Source organism: Morone saxatilis, unplaced genomic scaffold (genome assembly GCF_004916995.1).
Source record: "Morone saxatilis isolate NCDOM2014 unplaced genomic scaffold, NCSU_SB_2.0 Contig18, whole genome shotgun sequence".
Classification (NCBI taxonomy): domain Eukaryota; kingdom Metazoa; phylum Chordata; class Actinopteri; family Moronidae; genus Morone; species Morone saxatilis.
Genome location: NW_023339740.1, coordinates 14,434,470 through 14,447,495, shown reverse-complemented (window position 1 = coordinate 14,447,495; position 13,026 = coordinate 14,434,470). Strand labels below are relative to the sequence as shown.

General features: G+C 40.3%; 3 protein-coding genes across 10 annotated transcripts in view; 2 read left to right on the top strand and 1 right to left on the bottom strand.

Moving 5' to 3' along the window:
* LOC118328841 (uncharacterized protein C6orf132 homolog) overlaps positions 1–3,342 on the top strand; it is a 9,250-nt gene extending 5,908 nt beyond the window's left edge. The window contains exons 4-5 of the mRNA XM_035662759.1: positions 240–2,220; positions 2,339–3,342. Coding sequence (XP_035518652.1) covers positions 240–2,220; positions 2,339–2,435 — 2,078 coding nt within the window. The 3' untranslated portion in view covers positions 2,436–3,342. The remainder of the gene's footprint in view (positions 1–239; positions 2,221–2,338) is intronic.
* Positions 3,343–4,575: 1,233 nt separating this feature from the next.
* LOC118328842 (methylosome protein 50-like) lies at positions 4,576–8,413 on the bottom strand. Its single transcript, XM_035662760.1, has 10 exons — positions 8,107–8,413; positions 7,113–7,298; positions 6,888–7,029; positions 6,684–6,733; positions 6,042–6,112; positions 5,794–5,851; positions 5,521–5,592; positions 5,325–5,433; positions 5,173–5,241; positions 4,576–5,063 (listed from the first exon to the last, which is right to left on the bottom strand). The coding sequence occupies exons 1-10, from the start codon at positions 8,213–8,215 to the stop codon at positions 4,916–4,918; spliced, it is 1,014 nt and encodes a 337-aa protein (XP_035518653.1). The 5' UTR covers positions 8,216–8,413; the 3' UTR covers positions 4,576–4,915.
* Positions 8,414–10,213: 1,800 nt separating this feature from the next.
* Positions 10,214–13,026, top strand: part of pbrm1 (polybromo 1) — a 13,647-nt gene continuing 10,834 nt past the window's right edge. For 7 of the 8 annotated variants that reach the window (XM_035662136.1, XM_035662134.1, XM_035662139.1 and 4 more), the window contains exons 1-4: positions 10,214–10,333; positions 12,237–12,386; positions 12,521–12,618; positions 12,735–12,882. In XM_035662136.1, coding sequence (XP_035518029.1) covers positions 12,246–12,386; positions 12,521–12,618; positions 12,735–12,882 — 387 coding nt within the window. In that variant the 5' untranslated portion in view covers positions 10,214–10,333; positions 12,237–12,245. The remainder of the gene's footprint in view (positions 10,334–12,236; positions 12,387–12,520; positions 12,619–12,734; positions 12,883–13,026) is intronic. The other variant, XM_035662137.1, reaches the window with a different exon arrangement.

The window sequence follows — 13,026 nt, the reverse complement described above, 5'->3', positions numbered from 1 at the left end:
GTAGTTATTTCTGCTGTTTAGTAAATATATGTCCACAATAAATCTAGGAATTTGATTGTATTTTTACTAACTTATTGACATGCTTAACATTTCTCACTTGCTTCTGAATATTTCTAATTTATGTAAATGCTTGACACATGGGACAGCAACACGTTAAATATTGTTAGTACTCCTGCTCCACAGTGTACAACAGCACTTAACTTTTCTCACTTATTCTCGCTCTTCTTTTTTTTCCATAGTCAGTGGAGATCGTTTGTCCAATGGATCTGTTATATCTGTGCCTGACCTTGTGGAGGGGGAAATATTTGTTCCACCTCCTCCCTCTATGGCACCTCCACCTCCACCAGGGATTATCCCTCCTCCAGACTTCATGGGTGACCTGAACAGTCTAGACCTGACAACCCTTCAGCCTCCTTCCATGCCCGCTCCAAAACCCACTTCACTGGCACCGTTTATGCCGGAGGAAGACTTAACCTTCTTAAAACCGCCACCAATGGCTCCACCAAAGCCTCCATCTACTAGCTCTAATGGCTCTGCATCATCCGTACCCATTTCTAGTCCACCACCTGCCCCAGTTCCTGACCGTCCAAAATTTGCCCCACCACAACCACCTTCTGAAAGGCAACACAAGACTTATAAGACACCACCCCCCAAACCTATTAGACTGTCCTCTATCTCCACAAATGACTCCCCACCACAGACTCCTGCCCCACCTCCACCTGTGCAGACACCCACACTATCCACCTTCAATCCCCAAAATACAGCAAAGCTTTACAATAATCCTAAAACCTCAATTCTGAGCGGATATGATGATCGCGACACAAGACCCAAGCAGATGTTAGTCCTGGAAGATTCTGGTTCTGTCAAATCAGCCCCAGTGCATGTCCAGGTCGATGGGAAAGCCCCTAAAGTGCCTACACCACCTAAACCAGTCCCCAAAGATGTACAGGAGCTGAAGGAGAACTTACAAATTACCCAACCCTCTCAATCACACCTGCCTGATACAAGCAAGGAGGCTAAAACAGGGACAGTTTCAACACCACCAGAGATACACAAACCTGTCCAGACTCCACATCAGACGTCACCACAGCTTCTGAAAGTGAACAAGACTTTGGTGAATTTAGAGCCCAGCAAGGACAAACTTGAAGGATCTCCAATTCATAGTCGCAAATTCAGTCCGTTATTAGGTCGTAAACTACGCAACCTGAAGGGTAGTGAAACCAACGGAGCACGAGAGGGACCTGTAGCTTCTCCACTGGCTCTTTTAATGGCGGCTAAACAAAGAGAGAAGCACAGATCAACTCAACCTCTGTCGCGGGAAAACAGTGACAAGAAGAATGAGCAGCCTAGTGCATCCATTCAACCGAGTGACTCAAGTCCCAATTCCTTTATTGTCACCCCAAGGTCCAGCTCATCCTCTTCTCTAACATCTCAAGACACAATACAGGAGAGTCCAAAGTCTGCCAGTCCTGTGGAAGATACACAGACAATTCAGACTCCACAGAAATCCAGCAGTCCTGCGCTGGTCAAGAATCAGATGCCATTTACCAGTTCAGCTCTAGGTAGCATGGCTGTGTCCTCGAGTCCGACCAATCTGGTTGAGCAGAAACAAAGTGCAGAACGAAGTCCGTCAATGTCTCAATCCACCCAGCATGAGGATAATAAAGAGGAATTAAGTATGCCATTACTCCCTCCGCCGCCAGAGTTTGATGATTTAGGCGACATTATGGAGCCCCCTCCTTCTATCCCCCCACCCGACCCTCCCATGAAAAAGGCACCGACACCAACTGTGAGCTTTCTCCCTCCAGCTCAAGTTCCATCTCCGCCTCCGAAACCTAAACCCCCAGCAGCTCCAAAACTCCCTCCTCCTGACCTTGATGTCAAACCAAAGCTGCAAGTCCAGACAAAACCCAAGGTGGCCCCACCACAGTTACCATCCACTCTTTCACCCAGTCAGGCCACACTCTTGAGCATCTTACAAAAGAAGATGTTGGAAATGGACCACAAAATGGCCCCAGTGAAGGAGGCAGAATCCAGTACTGATGACTGGGGCACCCCATTGTCTGATGAGGACAATAAGGTCCCTGTTGTCCCCAGGGCCACACCACAGAGCAAGAATTACCCTGTGGTCAACAAAGCAGCAGCTCTGGACATGCAAGAGCTGGAGAAGAAAGTGGTCAAAAAATATCAGGAGACCTCCCCAATCAAAGTTCCTAGCAGGTAAGACTTTTAGTGCTCAAATATGACACCTTCACTTTTGAGGCAATAGGCCCAGTGTTTAGGTACTGTGTCCACTCATAATAAAATTGAATTGAATTGAATGTGCTCTTCTTTTCAGCAATGGACTGCCGTCAAAACATCAGTATGGTATGACCTTTACAGTTCGGCCTGGAACAAAACAGCCTATTACTCTTGTCAGTAAAGGGGATTCTTAATGAGAAGTGTAAATGAGACACACACATGCATGTTATTGGATAATGTGATTTTGCATTAGAAGAAATTTGTACAATGAGGAAGAAAGCACTTTGAACAAATGAGCTACACAGCTCGTGGTTGGCAAACATGTTACGAATGTCTGGAATAACAATGGTTTGCCCTGTTATGAATGTTATAGTCTGAATGTATTGCGCAATCTCTGGAAAACACACTATCACTGTCGAATGGTGTTTTGTTTTTATGTGGAACATATTATAAAAAGGTTTTTGTTTGGCTGCTGCTGTTTATTCAGTGTATGTTGCACACGTTGCCTTTTTAACCAAAACGTTTAATCAGTCTAAACTAATTCTATTAATAAAATATTTTTTATGCTTAAGTTATTCATAGCTGTATATGCTGAGTGAAATCAATCTACATTATTCAGTAATTTGTATAGTGGAAGTCTACCTGTAATCTTGATTGTAAAATACAATACTAATGTACATTGTAATTATTGTGGTTCATGCTGTAATTACATGTCCCATAACTGAAATGTTCTTTCACTGTTACATGTACATTATGTAAGTCCATGGGAACAAAGCAAACAGTTAATTCAGTGCCAGAATGTTTGTCTCTCAGTGGGATTGTTTTTCATATTTATTGAGCTAGGAAATGTTTTAGTTATTTTAGTGCAGTAAAATCTGTGTCAGTGTACCTACAGTAGATGCATGTTCTTATTCTGTATATATGAATTTGAGTAAGTTTAAAATCAAACACTTAGATATTGTAAGATGAAGTTTTATGTACATGTTAAGGTTGTATAATCAAAATATTTAAAATATGAGTTATAAAGTCTTTAAGCAGATCTGTTTATTTACACCAATGTTGTCCAACATCTCCATAACTGGAAAATAAATCCAAGCAGTAATTGCATGTTTTAATAATGTCCTTGTTTCTTTGTGCACAGTATCAAGCTTTTGTGTGAAGACATCTTAATCAAAAGTACAGATAGCGTGGCACTTTTAGGTGTACATATGAAGAACTTAAAATGGCATGACAGCTGCACTACTGTAATGTATATAATAAATTGGGGATCAGTAGGGAAACACCAACAAAGATTTTCATCAGCATCTTGACTAACATTAACATCTTGTCTCTGACATGTTCTTAGGATAATAAAGGTACAGGAGAGTTGCAGATCTCAGTATCTAGTAGTAGTAGTAGTAGTAGTAGTATTCAACCCTTTGTAAAATCAATCACATCTAATAAGACATTATCTAATAAAAAAAAGTTGTTTTTTTTTTAAAACTGCCAAATCACACTTTTGGCATTTCATTGTAAAAGGGTATAGTAAGTCAGACTGTGGGTTATATCGGGCTTTCTAACTCTATGTACATTTCTAAATAAATGAAAAGGCTATTTATATGTTGGATCAGTATTTTAGAGTTAACCACCATATGCAAACTCCACAGCTATTTCCTGGAGACTAATTTTGCTATCACTCAATTTAGAGCGACAAAGGACATTGCTTTTTCTAGTGACAGAACCAACTGTACTGCACCTTGTACTTTAATTATGTAAGGAAGATAATGTTCTTGAACTTCTGCATGATGAGCTAATGGTGATTTCTCTATCTTTGATGACATTGGTAATTAAGTTTTATCAAAACTCTTCAAAAAGGGACAACTAACTGGGGCAAAGATTACATTATTGCAGGACCAACTTCTGGTGTCTGATTGCTTTAATGCTTTTGTCTAAACCTCCATAGATAATGGCATTACAGTAAAATTATATATTGGCCACAACACATTGTGCTGGTGACTTGTGAAAATGATTATGGCATCTAAGCCCAGTCGACAACGTCAGACCACAGTAATGACATCTTACCTGCGACTCGCTGTGCAAATCACACTTGTAATCTTGTTAACTTCTGAGCTGACCACCCACACTTGTCACACGTAAACACACTACCCTCTTTTGACCCAGCAGTGGGTAAACAGGGTCTGCCTCGGTCACATGGTTTTATCAGTATATATTATATGGCCTTAGCAATAACGCCCATATAACCACAATGTGCAATTCGTCTCATCCCCTGTACTTTCAAACTATAGCTATTAGCATACAAGATTCCAGGAAACACAAAGAAATGTCAAAAAGTTCTTGCTATCACAACATTAAGTTACCTTTAATGTAAAATTATGCAATACAAATGGGTTGCCTCAGGTGTAGTTATACATGGGAATGCTATACAGTATGAAAGAAGTGGATAGAGAGACCATTGTAGAGTAATATAGCAACGCACCAAGCCCAGGACTGGGAGAGCAGAAGTTCAAATATTGTGAACACATCTGGGGTACTACATGACAATGAAACAATTAAATCCATATTTCCTGACTGACATATTGTATTTAATTTTTAAGATACGCACGGACACCCCTCAAAAATAAGGGGGAAAGTATTTTAAACTGTGCTCTTCCAAGGTGTGCGAGCATCGTCGGATCTAAGAGGAGGAGTTGGGAGCTCCTGCAGCCGGATCCACGGTGTGGTGAAGCACAAGGTGATCCCAGCCTATGGTTGTTAGAGTGTTAGAGCCACCGTGGAGCCAGGACACACCTTTGACAAAGTCCTGGTGTTGCCGATCTCTGAGTCTACAGAAGAAGAATATATGACAAGTATTTTTATTATTTATTTATTTTTTTTTTTTAAAATGGTACAGAAGATTAACCAGGTGTTTTAGTAAGACGTGCAAAGACTCACATTTCTTGCAGTTCAGAGTTCAAAACAGCGAGGGAGCAATCATCACTTATGGAGGCTAGCATGGAGGCACTGGGATGGAAATAAAAAAAAAAGGAGTTAACATTTTCTAGAGGACCAGTGTAAGAGCTAATGTTAATAGGATTTATGTTTACCTGTGTGTAGAGAAGGCGAGCCCATTAACTCTGCGGCTGTGGACATTCTGCACACGGGACGGCTCCGTTCCCAGGAAATCTTTCACAGTCACTCTGCCCAGCTCGTCACCTGAGGCACAATTAGCATTATAAAACACACTGAATACAACGGGAGTGGCAATTTAATGCAATGCAACAATCTGCTGCGGGGCCTTACCAAAAGCTATGGTGCTTCTGTGGTGGGGGTGCCAAGCTACAGTTGTAGGGGAGCAGCTAGGGGACTCTGTATCTGAGAGACAAAAACAAAGACAGAAATCATTAACAGTCACAAGATCAAGGCTTGTTAAAAAAAAAACAGACAACCAGTGGGTGGCCGGTTAGACACTTATCGATCCGTGATACTAATTTCCTCTGTAGCAAGATTAATTCCAGTAAGAACCTGACAAAAAAGGTCTGAGCCTGGTTGTTCAAGCTGTGATATGTTACTCACCTATTCTAGAGGCGGGTTTGTTTGGCTTCCTCTTGTCCCACATCAGCACACGGCCATCCTGAAGGATGGAGGATAACATCAGGTTGAGTTTGAAGGAAGACTAGTGTAGTCTTACAGTTCTCTATTTATTGTAGCTTTCATAAAATCAGTTTATCCTTTTCAATATGGACATTTATGCAGTTCTCCACAACCTAGCTCCATCAGTGTCCATCAGTTATTGTCTGTTAGGTATTGTGTCAGTATCTTACTTGACCACAGGAGATGAAGAGAGACTCGTCTGTAGGACTGCAGGCAACACAACTAACTGGCTGTGTGTGTACTGGAGGAAGAAACAAGTGAAGAGACATATTCAGTTACGGTTTTTACATCTTTATGAATTATTATTATTGTTTTTTTTAATTATCCCTGATGTTTAAAACAAACAAATTCTTCCAATAAGAGCATTAGTTATGCAATCATATTTTGCAAATCACTAAAAAATTAGTTGATTCAAATTTTAACAGCAAATCTTTTTAATTTCCATTAAAATGCAGATAACTGGCAACTGTGGGACAAATGTGTCCAAACTGTCTTAATTTAAGTAAGAAGAGTAGTTAATGAGAAGATGAAAATATTATGTCACAGTTTTAGCAAAATATTTGAAAGGTTCCTAGTTCTGCACCAAAAGAGATTCACTTGGCTGAACTAAACCAAAGCAAATGTTATTTAAACTATTTAAAGCTTTTTAGGATACTCAAAGGAACTGTTATTTACAAAGAGCTTTCTACTTATCTTTAGTAGACATATTTAGATCAGACTTTGTGACATATATAAAATCAATAAAATGTTTTAGCTTTAACTAAATTTGATCCATTTATATGTAAATATTCAGACAGAGCAGCTTCCCTTACCATTGTAGGTAGTGACAACTGACTCCTGACTGAGATCCCAAACTTTAATTCTGTAGTGAAAAAAGTTAAAAAGATTAATTCCAATGAAAAAGGAGAGAAAGTTATCATAAAGCCAAAGTTTAAAACATAAACCATCGACATGCTTCTGTTCAGCAGTGACACCTCAGCCAGCTGTGTATGCATAGTTATAAAATAGGGTCTAACCGACAGTCCATGCTGCCAGTGACAGCACTGCTGGCTCCAGTAACCGGGCTCACTGTGGTGACGATGTGGTCGTGGTCATGTTTGGTGAAACGATTCACCAGCAGGCGTTCATCCTCGGACAGTTCCCAGAGCTCCAAGGCACCTGCCAGTCAAACAAAGTCCAGTTTAGAATTCAAGGCTAAAGACCAGCACCTGAATCATAAATGCTATGAATCGGCTTCTTACCTGAGTCCGATGCAACAACAACACCCTTTTCTGACACCCATTTGACATCTGTGACTCCAGCCTCAGTCTGCACACCAGCTTTGCAGAGCTCCTCATTGGGGGCCTTCACAGGGTCACTGTAGATCCACACAGATCCCTGCCAGCTCCTGCCACTGAGGCTGGAGGCACCCAGCAGCAAGGTGCCATCTGTGACGAGAGCCAACAAGAGAAAAAAACATTCAGAACATTTTCCCTTGATAGATAATTACACTGAAATATTAAGAACCACTCTTCAATTCAACTAGCAACAAACCCACAGAGTAGTAGTGACAGATTGGACAGATTTGCTTATCGTCTAGCCATCTGCAACAACACGTGCACAGTTCTCAAAAAACTAAAAGATAATTTCTTTAGAGATCCCCTCCAGGCATATGTTGAGACATATATGCAAATAGTCTGCAGGAAACATTAGTGTGTGTCTGATATGTTTTTCCTTTCCACGTTCAAATCCAGAAACCATGAGTATGCTAAATGTTTGTTTCATTTCAAAAGTTTTTCAGGCAGCACAGAAGATGTCTCCTACTTCACAGTAAAGTCCATTCTTCAAGATGATGTTCATCAACATCACACTTTAAAGTTGCAAATTGGACCAGAGTTGACTTCCAAACCATTTGTAATGCCACAGTTCATGCTCGTAGGCCCCGCCCTTTAAAAATCTGATTTTTATTGAGCATACTTTCAGCAGATCAATGTCCAAACATCCCTATAGTGTCAAACTCTGCACATACATCATCCTGCACAGTGAAGCTCAAGCATCCAAATGTAGAAACAAGAAGAAACAACAAGACAATTTTGACTGCAGGGGGACTTTTAACACTTTGGCGGACTGTAATTGCGCCACATTACCAGAGGACCCCTGCACATCAGTACAGTAAACAGACTAATAATAAGCTGCTATCTGCACCACGTGTTTACCTGTGTGACCCTCAGCCAGCTCGCATTGTTAGTTACCCACCTGGTCTGTACTGCACCGCGCACAGATGCTTCTCCATGCATGCTGGGGCATTGGGAGGGATGTTCCACCGGTTTTCCTTTAACATGCTGCACTCCACTGCACTCTTCATTCAGATAGCTAGCGTTGCTGTTTGCTGTTTGCTTGCACAGGCACCACCGTTTTGGGAGAGATTATTTATCGTATACTAAAGCACGTATTGATGTCCGTGTTCTGTGGGGAAGGACGTAGCTGAAGTTGTCGTTTCAAGATTGAATGAAGGAGTGAACCGCAACACATGGGGCCGATGAATATATGCTTCCTGATCCGGGTCTTTTCTTCTTCGTCAATGTGGAGGGATGAGGGTTAATGGCGCATTACTGCCATCTCCCGGGTTCATTCAATGATGTTCTTTTATTGATTGATTTGATTTGAGTGATTTCATTGTCTACAAAAAAGTAAATACAATAAGAAAAAACACAGAAAACACACACAAAAACCCACAGATTAGATGCACTTTGTCGGTTAAATGAACCAGACCGAGCAAGAAATAGCTCAATAAGATCCAAACTAAATGTTTTTTTAAATGTATTGTAAGATAAACAAGGTGTTGTGCATAAAAGTGAAGCACGACACAGGATAAAAACATTTTAAATGAAATGAATACAAAAAATAAATACAAGTAAACCCTGTTAGACACCAGAATCAAACCATCTACCACTTAAACCCCCATAACATCATTTGGATTTGTTCATGCGTTGTTTGTTTTCTTCCTTTTCATTATGGCAGACAGCAAACCCTCATGCATACAAACCTCCATGCACTTTTTACTCTATTAACTTCCACATAGCTTACATGGGCCCGGTCAACATGAAATCTCTTCCACCCTTGTAAGAAAAATAAGACTCTCTGTCCTTGATTGATAATTTAGAAATGTGTTTGTAGTCAGTGATCTTAAGTTGTGGTCTCATTAATTCTCTCTATGATTTAATATGTCTATAATGTCAAAGTAGTGCCGCTCACTGGTCTTCACCATGGACTGTACTGTAAAGATGGTCTTCAACGGGAAATGAAGCCCATGTCCTCAAAAACATTTTTTTTCTACTGAAACAAAATGTATTTTCCAGTAACTTGTTTTCCTCAGCCTGATCCGGCTGCTCTTTTCACAGCTTTACATCAGTACATCAAATCTAATAACAACAGGAACATCGGACAGCATCAACCCTGTTTCAAACACCTCTCTAAATACAAATTATAATTTAACCATATGTATGTTACCCAATGACACATCAACGTGTCCTTTCAGCTTATATGCTTCTTCCTGTTATACAAATTGAAAGAGAATTTCGATTTAGATGTCTACTTGTGACCCATTCTCATCACCTCCACATGTCAACAAAAGAGTGATTTTTCCAATAATTCAATTCAATTCAATTCAATTTTATTTGTATAGCACCAAGTCATAACAAAAGTTATCTCAGGATTTACAAGAACTGCAGTTGATTGTGATTAAGAAGAAAATCTAACATCAGCCACCACATTACCAAGTTATGTAAAGTGATCTGAATGTGGCAAACGAATGATAAAATCAAGTCATAGCTCACTGTTAGTACTTACTGTTACTGTTAACATGATGTGCACCTATATGGTAGTTTTACTTCATTAAGAATAGGTGTAATCTGACAGAGAAGTCTTTTATTGTCTTTATGATGGCTTTAGAAATGTGACTTGAATACAACTTCAGTTCACATATCAATCATTCTGGCATTAATGTACACAATAACCTGTAATATTTAACATGTACAGGGGGTCATGTAAATTGAGGCAGCTGATGGTGTAGTTTCACGTTTACAGAGCAGAAAAATAGGTTTAATGGTTGATGTGTAAAATTAAATTGAACTAACCGGAAACTCTGTCAGCGACGTCGCAGCTTAAACGTTTTGTGTTTTTTTAATTGTGTCATGGTTTCTAAATACTAAAGTAATCACCAAAATAGCCAACCTGCGTATCAAACAATTCACAAATTAAAGTGAGAAGAGGCGAATGAATCACTACAATTAACTTTACAGCAAAACGCACTTATAACTATTCACATCTAAACCGTGTACGCTTTTATTCTGAAGTCGAGCGACCGGAAGTGGCAGTTGAATTGTCGCGAGCTCCACACTTCTCTCCCCCTGTCTAAAATCGATAAGTGATCGATTTTCTTCATGGTTAAGATTGCGTGGGTCAAGTAACGTGCTCACAGAAGGTAAGCACACAGTCAACTAATATATCAAGTGGACTGAAACAGAAACAGAAAATATTTTCCACGGAGCGTCGTCGATTTTAACGGTGGCTTTTTTTTTTTTTAACGTCAGTCGTTGTTGCCAGGCGATGCCTTTGTCTCGGCTCGAACTGGATGATGTTGACGGCTAACCGTTGACTGTAGTTAGCTCACGTTAGCCGCGGTGTGGTCTGTACCTGTCCCGTTACCTGTCCACGCTGAGGGACAGGTAACGGGACAGGACGGCTGCAGCTGCTCTCTGTGTTAGCTTACTGCAGGCTGTGCGCAGCTAGGTGACATTAGAGGGAGCGGTTAACGCGTTTAGTTAACTAGTGAAAACCTTCCAGACAGCACACCGTTGGTGTCCGATGATAGAAATGTCATTCCAGGTTTTATAATCCCAAAATAAGGAGCAGAAATCCTACCAGGAGAACAGAGCTTTTGTTGGAGGGGGAAAAAAACCACCCACCCTTGAATTGCCTGTTTCTGTTGCCATTTGAGGTGATGAATTTATTAGTGAGGGTTTCCAAGTTCATTTGGGGTGACACATCACTCGTTATGGGTGATAATATGTGGGTGTCTCTCATTCCTGTGGCCCTGCTCCCATTGCACATGATGTGAGCATGTATGATGGTTTATTCTGTGACCTACAATAAAGTGAAATATTAACTGAAAATTAAAAACTGCCACCATCCTGACAAATGTTGTGATGTTTCTTTAGAAGTATGAAAAGGTGGCCTTTTCCCCCGTTTCTAAATAGAGCAACATGTTAAATTCAAGCTGTACAATCCAGTGACGGAAACACCAGGATGACATTTTTGCATGACAAAGCGCAGGTGTAAATGATGCCTGACTTATGTTTAGCTGCTCCGGTTTCTGGCTCATTCAACTGCTTTTCCTATGGCAACAAATCAAAATGTGTGCTATGAAAAAAAACCCTATTAGTTATTAAAAGATTCTCAGTCGTATTTCCTAATCACAGCTTCCCATTCACAGCAGTAGTCTGAGTTGAGTCATGAAGGGGGAAAAGAACGTTTTTATAACCTCAAGCTATCTTTTGGTGTTTGGCCTATTAAAAAAATAATATCTGTATGACCACAGGACCTGCCCATATCCATATATATTACAGATTCTGTGTAGGTAAGAGAAATCAAATGTCGTGTTGTCATGTTTGTCCATTTTGAGAGGCAGTCAGCAGAACTGCCTTCTTCTTGAAGCATTAGGTAAGACAGCAACTGCCTATCATATTTCACAATATTTAAGACCCCACACCAAGCCTATTGTAACCCACTGGGACAGTGGAGCTAAATATTGAGTTATTGCACATCTGTACATAATGTCTCCGAGCTTCTGACTTCTAGCAAGCATAGATGAGAGCAGCCATAAGTCACTTTCTTCTCTTCAGAACGACCACGCCCCCTTTTGGGTGAAACAAGCACTGTAAAGGTGCCTAGTGGTGCCTTGTCTAAAAGCTTCTGCGTCGCATTTTGCACGTCAAACAACAACAAAACAAAACAGTTTCCGACTTTCTTTACTTCCACAAAGAACGAAGGTCAGTAAGAGATGCATGGGGCATTGGGTCATCTGCAGAGAGGATAAAAAGAGTGAAATTAGAGGGACTGCTTTCACCTAAAGAGGGGGCGGGGGCTTGACACAAGGCCAAAGTACCCGGATGAGCAAACACATTGAATCGAAGAAAGAAGTACTGCTAGTTGTAGTTAGAAGGCCTGTAGTCTTTTTCTTTTACAGTTACAAAAAGCCATCTAGGAATGGCTGAGATTATTCTCTCACTCTGTTGTGTTTACACTGTTTAGATAATGCTTGGAAAACTGATATGCAGTGGTTTACAGCTCTAATGTAAGACTTTCTCCATGGCTCTTTACCTCAGGGGTTCGTCATGGCCTTGAAAAGGAGAAGGGCGACATCCCCCTCTAGCAGTGTGAGTGGAGGAGATTTTGACGATAGCCAGACTTCATCGTTAGTCTCTTCAATTGGGAGAAAGAGGAGAAGGACCTCAAACATTCCAACTGTGGATCCTGTAATTTATTTTCACAAATTTCAGTGACTGTTGTTCTTTTAACTCACTGTCAGAATTATACTAGCTACTTAGATTAAGTAGTTGACACGGGAAAGGATGTGGGTGTGTTTCAGTGTTTAATCCCTGCCTTGCAGATTGCTGTATGTCATGAACTGTACAACACGATCAGAGATTACAAGGATGACCAGGGCAGGATGTTGTGTGAGCTGTTCATCAGAGCCCCCAAACGAAGGTAAAGAAAGGGATGAGTGGTTATTGGATATGTACATATAATTACATCCTTCAATGTGATCAGTCAAGTAATGTAACCCAAACATGAGAAACTTTGAAAGTCCCGTTGTCTTACAGGAATCAACCAGACTATTACCACGTGGTGTCTCAGCCTATTGACATGATGAAGATACAGCAGAAATTAAAGATGGAGGAGTATGATGATGTTGAACAACTCACCAGTGACTTTCAGCTGTTATTCAACAATGCAAAAACATATTACAAGGTAAAATATCCCACTCATTATAAGGTTAAAAGTAGTTTATATGTCTCAGGGGAGAACATTGAATAATAATAATAATAATATATTTTATTATTTTAAACTATTATTGTTACTACTTACTATTGTAAAGCACTTTTCATAAAAGAA